The sequence below is a fragment of the Fonsecaea nubica genome (assembly GCF_001646965.1).
Source record: "Fonsecaea nubica strain CBS 269.64 chromosome Unknown Scaff19, whole genome shotgun sequence".
Classification (NCBI taxonomy): Eukaryota; Fungi; Ascomycota; class Eurotiomycetes; order Chaetothyriales; family Herpotrichiellaceae; genus Fonsecaea; species Fonsecaea nubica.
Genome location: NW_019173692.1, coordinates 156,943 through 173,180, shown reverse-complemented (window position 1 = coordinate 173,180; position 16,238 = coordinate 156,943). Strand labels below are relative to the sequence as shown.

Here is a 16,238-nt window from a genome sequence, read left to right as displayed (position 1 = left end):
AGTTGAACGTTTGCTTTCTATTTTACTCTAATTGTCCCAGATGGGTTCAGTCAAGACACCTCTGGAGAGCGTTCAAGCCTGTTGGGCACGCGTCTCCCAGAATTCCCCTGTCTACCAGTTCTTCTTTTCGGACATCGAACTCGTCAGTGCCACAGATGGCTCCATGGTCGCTCGGCTTCCAGTCTCAGCGACTCTACTCAATTCCAAAGGTGGTCTGCATGGCTCAGTCTCCGCAACCATCGTTGATTGGGCAGGGGGAATGGCCATTGCCAGTACCGGCCTAGAAAAGACTGGATTGAGCACCGATATCCATGTTTCCTACGTCTCAACCGCAAAGCTGGGCGATGTTCTGACCATCGAGGGCAAGGTCAGCAAGGTGGGAAGAAATATGGGCTTCACCACTGTGACCATATACAAAGGTGAAGGGACAGATAAAAGCGTGGTGGCTCAGGGTACCCATACAAAATACATTCTGCGAGATCGGGAGCAGACCAAGGACTCCTGACTCGACAAGATATCATCAACCCGGCGTCTTCTTTGCATCAAGCAGCAACACTCCTCCATTCTGCTATGATTCACTCGGACGTCGCAGAACAAACATACCACGCCTATTGCTTTAGATCTCTGTCGACCTTTAACGCATGCGGGTTCATACGAGAATTATGGCGTGTGACAAATCAAGTCAAATTGAAACAAGTCAAGGATTCAGTCGGTCCTCCTTTAGCCATTCTGTCCACACGCCTTTGAGCTCTCGTGCCAATGCGGCGGGTGTTCGCCCTTCACTGTCGATCAGAGTCCTAATGTCTGGCTCACCCTTCCTGTCTTCAGGGCGCAGTCCTAAACCTTCCATGGCTTGGAGAACAACTGAGGGGAATTTGGCCCAGTCGAGTTGAGACCCAAGAGCCAGCAGTAACCATGCCACCTCTTGTTGATTATATCGGATGGCGACGTGTAAACCCGAGCCCTCGATGCCCTCGAACGTGCCCCGATATCGCAATATATCACCCGTCTTCATGTCGTCTTCTTCATTGTCTTCGTCGGAGTCCTTTACCATGTGAATAATGGCATCGATGTCGCCCTCGCGGCAGAATTCCAAGTAAGCATGTCCTTTTCGCTCTTCAGGATATGCGCGCAGGTAGGCTTCTTCTGTGGCTGCCGGAAGGATATCATAACGCTCTTGAACACCACCCTCGTTTCGGAGAGTAACCAATACCTGTTGCGACCCATCGGAAGAAAGAAGGGATATGTTTTTGGCGCAGTTCGGACATTCTGTGAGGGTGTAGGACTCTAGAAAACATTCCCTGACAAGATGAATGAGCCACTGCAATCTGAGACTTCGCGGCACACATACCAATGGTAATGGCAGCCACAGGACAATTCCACGTCGTCGGGCACACTTTGTATTTGGGCAGCCGCTTTGCTATCTTCAACATCACTATCCGGCTCAACTTCGAGGAGCAGAGGCTCGTGGCAGCTTGAGCAAAGTAGATCGGACATGGCGCAGGCTGTGTTGGTTGCTGGAAGTGCTAAAATTTATAGATAATAACGGGCGATAGAAAATAGCACCAAAGATTCATAACTTTTTTTGAAGGCACTTCTTGTTCAGCCGTCGAATCAACAATTCTCATTTGCGGCAGAAACTTTTTAGATGGGGCGACAGGGGTCCGTCCCATCTAATTATCCGCGCCATGCGGAGGCTTGAACCATGCAGGGTTCGTACGCCCCCTTCTTTTCCCCTGGGCCTTAACACGCGCTCCGAAAGGCCGGCTTATGCGGGTTCAACGGTGTCCTTTGAACTGCCCTGCTACATAAGCTGGCATCTGAACAACACGTCGAGGAACGCCTTTGTCTGCGCTGGTGGACCCGAATGCGATGACTATGAGAGAAAGTGGCCATGGATGAAACACCTCATCCTCTCGAAACGCCTCAAGGCGATCGTGTTCAGCTCGAACTATCCACGGTCCCCGAACAGGAATCACAATTAAATCCTACACCCGCCCCGCCACCACTACCGTCGAAAGCGCTGACGACATCGGCGGTGCTCGATGCTACACTCAAGTTCTTTGCGAATGCGAGCAATGAAACTCTGGGGGCCTGCGCGGTAGGCCTCTGTGCCTCTACATACCTGGTCTTAGGGAGAGTTGGTCTAGTCCTCATCGGCGCAGTTGGCGGCGTTGTCCTTCATGCCACCTGGGAAAATCAGTATGGGGGGAAAGCGGACGGTGACAGTCAAGAGATCAACAGGAGGAGGAAAGAGCTGGGCATTGAAGTAGCGCAGAGAGTGCTGGACTGGCGAGACAAGAGACAGAAGCCCGAGAACGAAGATGACGATAGTCCCGGCGACTCCAAAGTCGATCTGAAGACGCTGGATTACTCTGATTTTGAGCCTGAAACAAGAGCCGCTCTCACCCAGCTGACCGATGCTGTTATAAGAGACTACGTCGAATGGTGGTATAGTCCGCTTCTTCCCAGAGACCAGTCGTTTCCCGCGAGGTGCAGACAGACCTTTAGCAGCTTCGTCGTCTCCTTCTCCAACCATCTTTCGCGCAAACGGACTGCCGATCCGGTCCTCGATTTCTTTGCCAATTCGACTTCCATCATCATTGTCTTCCTGAACGAACTCTCCACCGCCCTCAAGGCGTCGTCTAATCAGGATGCAGAGACTGCCGTGACAACCTACCTACAATTCCAGCCGGACAGCAATTTGGCCAATGTTCTCAGCAGGGAGCAGCAAGAACGCAAGCTCAACCTCGTGGCGGACGATATCCTACAGAACTTCCTCGAGCCGAAGTCGTATAATTGTCCTCCAGTCAAAACCTTCCTTCGAGAAGTTCTAGCAGGACTGGTGCTGGAGACTACCGTGGATATGTGCTCGAAACCGGAGTTTATCAATGGCTGGATTGTTTCCTTGTTGCAGGACGGTGAACCCGAACTCATGAATGTTATCGATGCTGGCGTTGAAGACATGAATGAAGCTATGTCGCACGCGAAGGAGAATGTTGATAACGGCAAAGTCCACGATCGTCGGATGAGTAGGGCTGAAGAAGCAATGCAAGAGGCCATGCGGGAAGCTCAGAGACTGAACGAGATGATTGCTGAGGACGAAGCCAGGCGAAAACGCGGACAGGGCCCAAGCGAACCCGAAGAAACCAGTTCGGTAGCCACCAATGATGTTGGAATGGCAACACCAAGCTCCTCAGGTAGTGATCGGAATCGACAAGGAGAACAATCTTTGGACACGTCGTTAGTCTTCGACCACGACGGCAATGCCTATGAGTCCTCAACTCCGAGTCCCAGCAAAGAACAAGAATCCTTCACCAGCTTCGATCAGCTCGCAGAAACAGTACCAAACGTGCTACCACCTGTGTCGACCGCCCCGGCGCCCGTCGAAACTATGATGGCGGTTCCCTTGACACTGCACAACGCTTCAATTACGATTCTTGACCTTGGCGACATGAACGAACGAGCCGTGTTCCGCCAGAGACCGAACAATGAGTATTTGCTGCAAATAGAACCTGCATCACATCGCTACCCCGGTTGGATGGTGTCTCGCAAGTACCCAGAGTTCGAACCCCTTCACCAGACGTTAACCACGATTGCTCGCATCTCAGGCGTGCCAGAATTTGGGCAAAAGTATCCAAACCTGCCCGCCTGGAAAGGCCAGACGAGTGCGACACTGTCTCAAAGCTTGGAGGCCTATCTGAGATTTGTTGTCAAATATGAGCCATTAGCCGAGACGGAAGCTATGAAGAAATTCCTCGACAAAGAGACCGGTCTCCAAAAGGCACCTGCACAGAGCAAGAATGTTCTGGTACAGGGAGGTGCTGCCTTGGAAAATGTTGGCAAGAACTTCATCAATGTTTTGGGACAGGGCGGCAAGAATATCGCTGGTGGCGGCAAGGCGGTGCTAGGAGGTGTACAGGGTGTCTTTGGAGCCGTGGCAACCGGAGTCGGCGGAGCACCCAAACGGCTGATCACAGCAAGGCCTACGCCGACAAGAAACCATACAGGACAATCCTCCATCTCAATTTCACGAATGAGCCAGGACCTGCCGCGACAAAGCACCGACAGCGTTGAAGCCAAGCCACCCCCCTTGCCCGCGAGACCCAATGCTGGGGTCGCGGTTCAGGAGGAAAATGCTCAATCGCCGATCAGCTTGAATGAATCGGGTCGTCAATCAGAAGAGATCATGTCAATGCCACCACCACCAAGTGTCATGTCGGACGACTACCAACCGATCACGCTCCCTAAACCAGAGACGCCGCCACGACCTCGTCAAGACACCATCACGGCCATTCCATCAACGCCTGCTGAATCATTGAAACGGGCAGACTCTAGCTCTGCGCTCTCCACGAACAATGTGCCAGCACAGACATCGTCGCGACGAGCGAAAAAGGATATTCCAATCTCGGAGGAAGAAACGCGCATCCTGATAGAACTCTTCTTCGCTATCCTCACGGAGCTCTACTCTCTCTCGGGTGCGTGGTCTATCCGGTTGTCCCTCCTCGGGGCAGCAAAGACGTTCCTCCTCCGTTCAAACAATCCCCAGCTCGACTCCATACGTGTGTTACTTCAGGAAAGTGTGCTCGACGCCAATTTCTCCGATAAGGGAATGGCGACACATATCAATACTCTGCGATACAACACTCTCCCAACTACGGAAGAGAGGTCGACTTGGCCCAAAGAGATGACTGCTGAAGAGAAGGAGAAGCTGCGGGTGAAAGCAAGGAAACTGCTTGTTGAGAGAGGTATGCCACAGGCTCTGACCAGCGTGATGGGCACCGCTGCCAGTGGAGAAGCGCTGGGGAAAGTGTTCGACTGCTTGCAAATGGAAAATGTGGCTAGAGGGTTGATCTTTGCGCTCTTGTTGCAGGCTATCAGGGCTACAACGCAGTAGATGAGATTCACTAGGCTCAGGCGCAATGAGAGACACGACCAAAAATGTGATACCAACATGTTTGTACAATATGGCAATGGAAACTGAATTGTTTGGATGGAGCTGGACTGGTGTTTTCTTTGCAGGAGTAGTTTTGACTCTTTGGTGGCTGGTGAGACAACAGTCATGATATAGCGCTGGAGAAACGATGAATGACACGACTGAAGTAATTGTCTAACGCCCCTCGTTATACAATGCCAGATGACAGTCAATGGCTCGATGTATCCTCACGTCGCTTGGAGATGATTGAGGCCATTCGGACAATTTTTTCTCTTCGTCGTCGTCCTCGGCAGCCAATGAGAATGCGTGACTCACTTCCAAATTTGGCCGACGATTTTTATTCATTTTCCATCTCAACCTCAACTTGTCCTTGAACAATTCACATCCCACTCTGACTGAAAAAAAGCGACGTCCAGGTACTTTAGCTGAAACAGGCAACAGGATGGATCTACCCTGAACTACAACCCTCCAGACACTTCCTTCCGCACTGAGCCTGTCAGCCTCTTACCAAAACCCCGACTCGGGTGCCATCTTAGTCTATTCATCCGGGAGAAAGGACTCCCGGTCTATAGGGAGGATGCCTAAAGTCCACCTGCTCGACTACGTCGCGGGCAACATTCGCTCGTTGGTGAACGCCATTGAAAAGTGCGGATGGGAGGTCGAATGGATCCGGAGCCCCCAGGATGTTGAGAAGGCAGATGTAAGTGTTTGCAATCTCCAGTCTCGTGTCTCTTGCTCTGTCATTGTTGCCTTGCAGTACAGGTGCAGGTCTTGCTTTATCCGACCTGCAGATAGTGGGTTCTTCTGACGACGTTGTATGTCTTTGGCAAAGGAGTCACTCCTTGCAGACCGGACGTGGAGGGGCCAGTGCCGGCTGAAGTCCAGAGACACAAGAGTCTTTGTGTTAGAAGTTGTTGGCTGAGATCGGAACTCTGTCTATGCTATAGTATCCACTCGTTGGTTCCGACTGACTGCCCTCTGTCTCTTGTTTCATTTGCCTTCTCACCTGTACTCAATATACCGCATACTGACCAAGTCTAACATTTCTTCCGCTTCTCCAAACAGAAAATCATCCTTCCAGGTGTTGGCCACTTTGGTCATTGCCTAACCTCTCTCTCCAGGGCAGGCTATCTCCCCGCCATTCAAGCCCACATATCCAGCGGCAAGCCTTTCTTTGGCATCTGTGTGGGTCTCCAAGCGCTGTTCACAGGCTCAGAAGAGGCACCCAATGTCTCGGGCCTCAATATCATTCCTACATCACTCAAACGTTTCTCAGCCGATAACGCAGACGGCTCAAAGAAGTCTGTGCCTTGTATAGGTTGGAACGATGCTTCGACGTTGCACCCTGACCTAGACTCAAACCACTCGACTTCAGAGAAAGAACGCAGTTTTTATGGTCTCAACCAAGGAAGTAAGTACTACTATGTGCATAGCTACTTCGCACCCTATGTGCCCGGTGAGCTGGAGGCTAGTGGATGGGTCGTCGCCACGGCCACCTACGGCGACGAGACGTATGTGGGGGCTATCGGGAAGGGGAACGTTTTTGCGACGCAATTCCACCCCGAGAAATCTGGTGCGGCTGGTCTGAGAGTCATTAAGGCCTTTCTTGAGGGCAATACCTGGTCGGATCCAGTCATTCCATCCATTCCCGGAACCAATTCGACCGCGAAAGGGGGCCCCTCACCCCAGGCAGGGAGGTCTGATGGAGGAAAAAACGGTCTGACCAGGCGTATCATCGCCTGTCTAGACGTCCGCACCAACGACCAGGGCGACCTCGTCGTGACCAAGGGCGACCAGTACGACGTGCGGGAAAAGTCCGACGCGTCGACCACGGGGCCAGGACAAGTCCGCAACCTAGGCAAGCCGGTCGACATGGCGCGTCGCTACTACGAGCAAGGGGCCGACGAAATCACCTTTCTCAATATCACGAGTTTCCGGGACTGCCCGATCACGGACCTGCCGATGCTGGAGATTCTGCGGCGGACGAGCGAGACCGTCTTCGTGCCGCTCACGATCGGCGGCGGGATCCGAGACATGACGGACCCCGTAACGGGCAAGAACGTGTCGGCGCTCGACGTCGCGAAACTGTACTTTGCGTCCGGCGCCGACAAGGTGTCGATCGGGTCCGACGCCGTGCTGGCAGCTGAGGAATACCACTCCGGCGGCCGCCTCACGGGGAAAACATCCATCGAGACCATCTCGGCGGCGTACGGCGCGCAAGCCGTCGTCGTGAGCGTCGACCCGAAACGCATCTTCGTCTCCTCCCCGTCCGAGACGACCCACCACACCGTGCGCACGGCCTTCCCGGACGCCCACGGCCGCGAGTACGTCTGGTACGCGTGCACGATCAAGGGCGGGCGCGAGACGCGCGACCTCGACGTCGTCCAGCTGTGCACGGCCGTCCAGGCCCTCGGGGCCGGCGAGATCCTGCTCAACGCCATCGACCGCGACGGCAGTAACCGCGGCTACGACCTCGAGCTGATCGACATGGTCAAGGCCGCCGTCGGCGTGCCTGTCATCGCGTCCTCGGGCGCCGGCGTCCCCGCCCACTTCGAGGAGGTCTTTCGCAAGACCAACGTGGACGCAGCACTGGGTGCTGGCATGGTGAGTTTCTCCCTGCTTCTTTTTCTCCATCATCATAGCCATCACTCACTCACTCACTCACTCCTCCCTCCCTCCCTCTCAACCCCTTTCCCATCACTCACCCCTCCCTTGCCCACCTGCATGTGGCCTTGTTCCTAGCCGCTATTTCTTTCTCTGCATCCACAACCCACCTTTTCAAATTCGAATTGGAGATATCCGCTTACTGACATACAACCCGCCCTGCTCTTCCTGCGCCACACAGTTCCATCGTGGCGAATACACCGTCGCCCAAGTCAAGGAACACCTCGGCCAGACGGGCCTTTTGGTTCGACCATTTGAGACGTTTTGAGACAGACCGACAGACAGACCGATCGACCCGGCCTCGCTCGCTCGCTCCCTTGCCGTACAAGCCGACATGGGTTTTTCACCACCATAGATATCTAGCATCTAGATGGAACTTGGATTGTCCTTGTGCCTGGCATTATGACAACTAGAGACGCCGCTGACAAGAGGGAAAAGGGACGTGAAATTTGTGCATAAACAAGCGGGAAGAAATAGATTCTATTTGAATATCTCGTCTACTGCTTTGCTCGCCTCATATGCCATGCCGTGTTATAGAACGCCTCTGCTATGCAATTCAGCGTGGAAAGGAATCGACGCAACAGGCTTGATGATGCTTGGATAGTGGCCGTGACGCTGTCGTTAATCGCAGCAACATCCGCGGGGTATGTGTTGGGCCTGCCAGAAACCATTGAATAGCATGGTCGTGTGCCCCCTTGGTCTGGGTCTCTTGGTCCTGGCACTTGAACCATTCCTTTCTCTCGCCGCACGGAGAAGGGCTTTCAGTGATCCAGTAGCAGATACCCCACATGATCAAACTATAGCTCAGTCATCCGTAGACCGTGTAGTGATGTCCTGGATCGTTTCCTGCTTATACCGTAAATCACGAACAAGGCCTGCTTCCCACGATAGCCTAAGTTCGTAGCCGCAGCGCTAGCTGCTTATCGCTCAACTTCTTTGTGAAATAGTCGTGGGTCAATGGGAAACCACTAATAATAGGTATAGCCCAAAAGAAGATCCGGGATGTAGGACGAAGAAATGTGGCGATGGGCGTTCACAGAACTCGAAGTGCTGAACCTTCCTTTAAGCCTAATGTGGGACGGACGGAAATGGCTTCTCGAATATCTCTACCGCCTTTCTGGAACAGTCTGATACATCGACTTCTCGAAACTCGAGCTTCGTCATAAGTTGCCGAGTCCTGGTGTTTTGCCTTCACGAGTCCTTCTTGTTCTGTACAGATCGTGACTCCGAGTCTTTACCCATGGCTATGATGGCATTGAGCATCCTTTCACGAGTATCTTGTGTTAGTTTATCAACGTCCGCGGCCGTGAGGCCATTTGTAGGAATAGGATCAAGCACTGTACAATGCGTTAGTGCGAGTCCGTAGTTCATGCACAATTTCCAGTCGAGCAATCAACCAACCTTTGACTCGGATTGTTCCAGCATTGAACCTCTTAGCCTTGGGGCTCAACACACTGCTATAGTTCTCTGCCACAATCGGGACAATAGGTACACCACCCTGCACAGCTAGATGGAATGCCCCCTTCTTGAATGGGAGCAGCATCGGCTCCACCGAGTAACTTCTCGTTCCCTCGGGAAATATGACAACGCTCTGTCTCTTCTCTCGCATGGTCCTGGCAGCACCCTCGAAAGCCTTCAAGGCTGCACTTCTGTCCACCCGATCAATGAAAACAGTGCCCGAGAGCGTCATGAACCAGCCTAGGAAGGGGACGTTGCGGAGTGACTTCTTGGCCGTGACGGAACAGTACTTTGGCCATATCCAGCCTAGTAGCAGTACATCAAGCTCTGTTTGGTGGTTGAGGATGAAGACGGCGGGGCGGGTGTTGTTTAGGATCTCGTAGCCGTTGTCCAAGATGTCGAATTTCACCCCCACTGTGTAGGTGCAAAGATTCTTAAACGCTTTCGCTGTCGTCCATTGTGCATATGCAAAATGTAGACCAAAGACTCGGAGGACAGCAGAGGAAATTGTGCCATACGCTGCGCAGGCTATGAGGCTCAGATAGGCGGCCATGGTGCGCGCGACGAAACCGAGGATTTTGGGAGGCTTCGGAAGATAGGTATAGAGAGCGAAGCAGGATAACATGGTGACGAAGTAGAAGCCTAGGAAATAGAGAATGTAGCGAAGGAGGAAGAACATTTTGGTGGAGGGTAGGTATCGATCGGGCGGGTCGGCGAGGAAGCAGGACCTAGCTATGTATCTTGAAGGTGAGGAGCCACCAAGGGCTGCTTCTTCGACGACTAGGGTAATGATAGAATGATCGTAGGTGGTCTCGAGGTCAGCGACATGAGGGTTACAAGATCAGAACCTTCAGCGTCATCTGCAGTAAATGGTCACAAGGTATGAATTTCTTCTCAAAGTTGGAGAATAGGGAGGGATGGTATGGGATGGTGCTTTCAATATTCAACCCCACACCCACAACTTTGGTCCCTCAGCAATTTTTTTGGTGGCCTCTCAACAGCGGGCAGCTGCGTCATATCAGATCGGTCTGGTGGGCTACACGTGACTACGACGCGCTCAAGCTACAAGGCTGGCAAGGCTTACGCTAGTCACGTGGATTGGTGTTTCTCAGAGACATCCAACGCGATGGAGGCGGCGCGCTGAGGGAGCCTAGCTTGCATTCCCCCTCCAATGTCAAATCGCGACTCACCTATTCCTTATGTCATAGCAGAACAACTTCCCCCAGGCTAGATCCGTTCACTCTGTCACTGCGATGCCTGCGTAAGGTCTTGTCTGATTTGTTCTTAAAGAACAATTGCTAACTATCTGACAGAGTAGGTGACCAGCACAAGCCAAACGGCAGCACGACAGCCAACCCGTTCGAAGAGCGTCCGCCACGAATAACAGAATATACTGCTCAAGAGATTGCTACCCTGCAAAGTCGGCTAGACAAGCAATTAGGACCGGAGTATATCTCCTCACGCGCAGGACCAGGTGGCTCAAAAGTACACTACCTGGCAGCGGACAAGGCCATCAGTCTTGCCAATGAGGTTTTCGGCTTCAATGGCTGGAGCAGCTCCATTCAAAACATTCAGATCGATTTTGTCGACGAGAACCCTCAGACGGGCAAGATTTCTCTCGGTCTCTCCGTCATCGTGCGGGTAACCCTGAAAGACGGCTCCCACCACGAAGATATTGGTTACGGACAAATTGAGAACTGCAAAGGCAAAGCAGCTGCTTTTGAGAAGGCTAAAAAGGAGGGTACCACGGATGCATTGAAGAGGACTCTGAGAAATTTTGGCAATGTCTTGGGCAACTGCGTCTATGACAAGAGCTACTTGTCGAAGGTCACAAAGATGAAGGTGGGAAGCACCAAATGGGACGAGGGTATGCTCCATCGACACGCAGACTTTGCACCTAAAAAGGCGCCAGAAGAGAGAAAGCCAATTGTCTCTACACACGCACAAGAAGAAACGCCAGAATTTGAGGACAGTTTCGAGCTTGCAGACTTTGAAGAACTTGATTTTGATGGTGTCGACATGGGGCATCCAGATGAGGTCTCATTACCTGCAGAGCCGACAGATTCGACAAATAAGTCGGGTCTTTCGGCTTCAGAACGAACTAAACCACAGGCCAGGGCTGATCTGATAACTACGCCATCCAAACCACCAGCCAGGGCAAGTAGTGATCCTCGAGTGGCGCTCCCAAAGCCTGCCCAGACTCTTCCACCCACTACTGTCATACCTCAACCTCTGCCCGGCCAGCGGCACCAAGCGGCTCCAGTCCCTGTTGCAAAACCCTTGACAGGAGACTCTCGACCGCCTATTGACAATGTCTCTCGGGCGGCTTCACCTCTACCTCCCCACCATTTGCCTCCCCAGCAAGCAAGTCAAGGCGTTGGCTTTTATTCAGCCAGGGCTGCTGAAGTTCTGGATGAGAACAACAACGTGATTCCCGCTGCAGCGGCGACGGCACCTCGATTCAACCCACATGCTGAGAGTCCATCCATCCGCAAGACTTCCGGGGTCAACCATAACAGGTCTATTCCCTTGAAACGAGACTTGACTCCAGACACCACCAATCTCCGGACGAATGTCATCAACCCACAATCCGATCCGATGAGACGATTGGGTGCTCCTGGCCCCAGCGGACCGATTCCAGGCGCGCGAGGGCCTAATACCTCTGCATACCGACCTCCCACGAGACGAGGACCTTTGGACTCAGGCCCTGGGCACGCAGTGAGCTCAGTTGACCCTAGTGGAGTTGACCGCGTTTTGCAGGCAGCGAAGAGAACACCGCTAGGAGACGTGAGCAATGTCCAGCAGCATCATGTAACATCGATCACTGCCGACGGGGCTGATGCTAAGAGACAGCGAGTAGACGGCACTGAAGAGGTGGTCACCGGGAATCCAAGGATTAGTGGATAGAGAGTGATGACCATCAAGAGAGGGCGGGAGGACTCTACCAAGTCAAGTATTTTGGCGCAGACTGCTGCCGTGGTCGGCGATGGGAGTTGTCGGTTCGGAGGAGAGTGCATTTGTGTGAAAAAGTCTCGTCTCTGGTTTTGGAGGTCATCGTTCGAAATCCCCCTTAGCGATCCTTTTTTGCGCCTTTTCTTCGAGCGCGTAAATGACCAAATCTTGTTATGATCATGTACCACAACTACATATGCGTAGATTGTAAGCTTTCATGTTTTTGCACCAGCGTCCGCCTTGCCGATATCGATACCGAATCTTCGTTGTTTTTGTCCTCCTGCTGCTGGACTATTCGTTCCGTCGTCGGGCGAGGAATCCCACCACCCCAGGCTGAAGACGTAACCCTCAAACACTCTCTTCAGCTCGTCGTCGCTCATAAACTCCGCCCCGGCGGGGATGATCTTCCTGTCAATGACCTCGCTGCCGGCGAGCAGGTTCATGGTGCCCACGATGCTCCACGGACCCTGGGGCAGGACACGGCGCATGTTGCGCCGACCGTACACGAAGAGGCCGCAGGCGAGCATGATGCCGAGGAAGATCTGCAGGATCAGCTTCGACGTGGCGTTTTGTTTGAGTCGGAGCCTCTCGACGCCAGAGACGGACCCGCGGTACTGGGGCGCCGTTGCGGCTTCGGTCTGGTTCAGGCTGCGGCGCATGGTGCCGTGGATGAGCTGGGCCATGTACCGCCGATACATGCGCAGAGTGGCGTCAACGAAGCGCTGTGTGTTTGCAGGGCCCGTCAGCTCGTCGGCTGGGATTCCATCGGGGCCATAGTTGACTTGGGAGTAAAAGTAGTCGGTCAACAGGGTCGGGGCCTCCCGGTCGAAGGCTGCGAAGGTCTTCGTGTTCGTGAACCAAAACGTGCTATTGAACGCCTGAAGCCACCTTGCTGAGCTCTCATCGACTTTCGGCTCCGACGTGACCTGAAAAGAGCCGTCCGAGGAGACTATGAAGATAGTCTCGGCGTGAACCTCTTCCAACCCCTGAATGCAGGTCATTGCTGTCACATTCTCCGTCGAGGTGACATTTTCGACAAAGTAGCCAGACATGAATGCCAAGGATGGGCATCCAGGGGGATTGCTTGCCGCCCCCAAGGTATACCCTACGTTATCATCGGTGAGGAATGCGTCTGTTGCGCCCTGGTTGTTGAGAACCACTTGCTCATGTATGGAAAGACCATCCGGATCCTCACAATCATGCTGTACATCAGTCGCGAATGTAATATTGGTCACTAATTCATTGTCTCCAGTCAAGAAGTGAGGGCATGTCGGGGGTAGATCGGCGTGGAACGTGATGTGGTTTTCTCGACAGCTAGGATCAGCATGAGCACTGGGTACTCCCTGCATCGTCATATTCATGTTCTTTTGGGGGACCAAGGTGCAGTTAAGTGATGCCCTCATAGCCACAACATCGGCGTGAAGGGTTACTGGGCTTGCAGAATCGCCTAGCTGTTTCAGCGCCTCGGCTCCTAAGGAAGAGGCCTCGATCTTCGGAAATGCCAGTCCATCGTATGTGAATGCTGGGTAAGACGCGTTGTTCTGTTCGATCAGCGTGAAAATAGCACCAGCCGCCCCATCTGATGTAGTTCCGAATGAGGGCACAAATTTGTCGGACGCGGTGACGGAAACACCGAGAATAACTGGGACGGCTTCAATAGTATAAAGGCCCGAAGCGATGATTGTCAACAAACTGCCAATCAGGGCGGCCATTGATGCAACAGCAGCTTCCATATGGCGCTCACGAACCGCTTTCAACGTGGACCAGATTGGGAGCTCGCCGGATGATGTCCTCAGCAATGTCTGTTTTGCCGGCGCACTTCCACGAGTCAAAGCCTGATACGGGGCAAGTGTCGCTGCAGCGAAATCGATCGCATCGTACATGATTGCGATACATATCAGAACGACCGAGGTAAGGATTGTCGGTAGTGAACGATAGATGGCAGAGCTTGAAATGGTGACCAACCCATTGTGGGCGTCTGATTCGCGTTGCAAGACTTCCAAAACCGCAATGACCGTGAGCGGTAGCCCAAGAGCTGCTGACATGAACCAGGGTGTGGTAGAGCTAGTTTCCCACCAAGAATGATTGCTGTGTTCGTCGGCTGGTCTTTGTTGACTTCCTTCCTGCACGGCGGTCTTGATGGAGAATTCCGGGTTTGCACGCTCACTGACAAAGGAAGAAGTGGCCACTAAATCCTCGAGATGAGCTTTGGACTGTGCACTTGAGTAGCTCGAGACTGTCTCCAACGACCTCTGAAGCGTAGGACTCGCGGCAAGTATTGCTGCTTGAGCGCCAATAGAGTTGGGCTGCCGCGAGACCACGTCTTTTGTGCGCCATTGGAGAACAGCGACAGCGGCGAGTGCCAGCAAAGCAAAGCCTGCGCACATGGCCCACACGCTCAGCTCTCGGACTTGAAGTCTTGGTTCCTGATATACAACGCTGGCTGTGGTTGTGGCGTTGTCACGTTTGCGTAGATATGAATGGGCAAGTTGAACACCCACGCCCTTGAACGCTTTTTCGGCAGTGGTTTTCAATGTTGTGGTATTTAAAAGATCAACAGCGGATCCGCCCGCGAGGATGGCGAAGAAGTTGGCAAAGTCATATATCTTCGGAGCTTCTGGTGTAGGGGGAAGGCTATTTACGAAGACTTCATTCTCGAAAGCCATACTCAGATTGTAGTATGAGTATCCAGGCAGCACATCTGCCACGCGCTCCAGTGGCCCGGTCGTGTTAACTCCGCCCTTTGAGGTGGGATTGGCGGTATCGATCGTAATGTTGACCTTGTCGATCGTGTATCCGCGAGAACAGACTAGTCCAACCGATTCGGCCAAGTTGACGTTCCAGGCAGCGCTAGTATTTTGGGGGTGCCCTGTGACCTTTTCAAATGTGATGTCTATCAAGGTGAGCGCGTAGAGGTTGGAACATGGATCAAGATCGTCAATCGGCGGACCGAACGTGTTCCAGCTCTCGTCAGAGATGATGGATCGCCCAACAGGGCAATTGGGTGCCTGGCACAACTGGTGGTAGGACGACATCGGAGGACAATGAGCAGGAGACAGCGTAAGCCTCAGTTCTAGGAGATCTCCGTAAGGGTATGAACCATCGTTCGACCAAGTAAAATTGTTGCCAATAACTTCCGGTGTGACCACTTCGCAGTCGAAGAAAGGGAACACGCCGTTCACCGTTGCTGTCACAGTTGAGTTTGCAGGTAGAGATTGTAAGTCAAGAGTATCATATGCGACACTCGCTGACGTGCCGTATTGATAATTGAGCCCCCGTTCTTGTATGCCGTAGAACTCCATCAGTTCGGTGTCGATAGCAGAAGGCCCAATTGTGAAATTCGTGCCCACGAATTTTGAGTTCACAAGAGCATCAGAGACGACTTTGGTGTCGGAGGTCGGTGTAAGCACAAGCAGACCAGTGCTGAAGACGATGACAATTCTCAGCAGCAGCATGCCCATACCACTCGCCACCACGGCCCAATCGTGGTTTGGTACAGCTTTTGCCAGAGCTAGGGGTAAAGGAGGCGAGATATAGTCCAGGAGTAGAGATTCCTTGGCCGGCGCTGGGCCATGCCGAAGATGTGACCATGGTGCCAAAGTTCGGCAATGGAAGTCAACCAGTCTCCAGGGCACAAGGATCACAACGAGCAGTGCTGTCGGACCATAAGTCCATGCATAATGATTGCTTGTGATGGCAGTTCTGATTCCATTCTCGATTTGCGCAAATCGCCACAGGATGATCAGGCCGGCGATCAGGGCTAGAAAGAGTAAAATGAATCCAAACAGAATTGGTTTGCGTAACCAAGTCGGGTTCCACGTTCGCGGAAGAACTTGCGCGTCCTTGTTTTGGGGGATGTCATTTTGCCAGACGAACGGGGCTTTTCTAGATGCTTCAGAGTCCTCCCACTGATCCGGGAAAGGAGAGGTCTCGAAGCTGTGACTGCTGCCAACCTGTTGCTGTCCGGCGATCTTGCCGTGATGCTGGGTCGGATTCGGGGCATCGAGATACGTCTGAGGATCGTATGCTGTCTCTGTGTGATTGAACTCTGGAAAAGGAGGCAGAGCCCAGGAGGATCTGTCGTCGAAGGAGATCATAGGGTATGCGTCATCTTGTAAGGCGCCATCATAGAAAGCACTGCTGTGTCTTGAGTTTCGAGGCAGCGGCTTTCTCTTCACTGGGGATGTTTGATGAAACGACCTGTTCGCCATCGCGATAGATGCGGTGT

General features: G+C 52.9%; 7 protein-coding genes across 7 annotated transcripts; 4 read left to right on the top strand and 3 right to left on the bottom strand.

Moving 5' to 3' along the window:
• Window positions 1–40: 40 nt before the first annotated feature.
• AYO20_03877 (hypothetical protein) lies at window positions 41–505 on the top strand (the record flags this gene model as incomplete). Its single annotated transcript, XM_022642177.1, has 1 exon — window positions 41–505. The coding sequence occupies one exon, from the start codon at window positions 41–43 to the stop codon at window positions 503–505; it is 465 nt and encodes a 154-aa protein (XP_022501834.1).
• Window positions 506–697: 192 nt separating this feature from the next.
• Window positions 698–1,497, bottom strand: AYO20_03876 (hypothetical protein; the record flags this gene model as incomplete). The annotated part of the gene is made up of 2 exons (XM_022642176.1): window positions 698–1,301; window positions 1,352–1,497. The coding sequence occupies 2 exons, from the start codon at window positions 1,495–1,497 to the stop codon at window positions 698–700; spliced, it is 750 nt and encodes a 249-aa protein (XP_022501833.1).
• Window positions 1,498–1,894: 397 nt separating this feature from the next.
• AYO20_03875 (hypothetical protein) lies at window positions 1,895–4,897 on the top strand (the record flags this gene model as incomplete). The annotated part of the gene is made up of 1 exon (XM_022642175.1): window positions 1,895–4,897. The coding sequence occupies one exon, from the start codon at window positions 1,895–1,897 to the stop codon at window positions 4,895–4,897; it is 3,003 nt and encodes a 1,000-aa protein (XP_022501832.1).
• A 616-nt stretch (window positions 4,898–5,513) lies between these two features.
• Window positions 5,514–7,868, top strand: AYO20_03874 (imidazoleglycerol phosphate synthase, cyclase subunit; the record flags this gene model as incomplete). The annotated part of the gene is made up of 4 exons (XM_022642174.1): window positions 5,514–5,636; window positions 5,732–5,751; window positions 6,058–7,540; window positions 7,782–7,868. The coding sequence occupies 4 exons, from the start codon at window positions 5,514–5,516 to the stop codon at window positions 7,866–7,868; spliced, it is 1,713 nt and encodes a 570-aa protein (XP_022501831.1).
• Window positions 7,869–8,791: 923 nt separating this feature from the next.
• AYO20_03873 (hypothetical protein) lies at window positions 8,792–9,737 on the bottom strand (the record flags this gene model as incomplete). Its single annotated transcript, XM_022642173.1, has 2 exons — window positions 8,792–8,937; window positions 9,002–9,737. The coding sequence occupies 2 exons, from the start codon at window positions 9,735–9,737 to the stop codon at window positions 8,792–8,794; spliced, it is 882 nt and encodes a 293-aa protein (XP_022501830.1).
• Window positions 9,738–10,311: 574 nt separating this feature from the next.
• Window positions 10,312–11,965, top strand: AYO20_03872 (hypothetical protein; the record flags this gene model as incomplete). Its single annotated transcript, XM_022642172.1, has 2 exons — window positions 10,312–10,319; window positions 10,372–11,965. The coding sequence occupies 2 exons, from the start codon at window positions 10,312–10,314 to the stop codon at window positions 11,963–11,965; spliced, it is 1,602 nt and encodes a 533-aa protein (XP_022501829.1).
• A 260-nt stretch (window positions 11,966–12,225) lies between these two features.
• AYO20_03871 (hypothetical protein) lies at window positions 12,226–16,221 on the bottom strand (the record flags this gene model as incomplete). Its single annotated transcript, XM_022642171.1, has 1 exon — window positions 12,226–16,221. The coding sequence occupies one exon, from the start codon at window positions 16,219–16,221 to the stop codon at window positions 12,226–12,228; it is 3,996 nt and encodes a 1,331-aa protein (XP_022501828.1).
• Window positions 16,222–16,238: the final 17 nt, after the last annotated feature.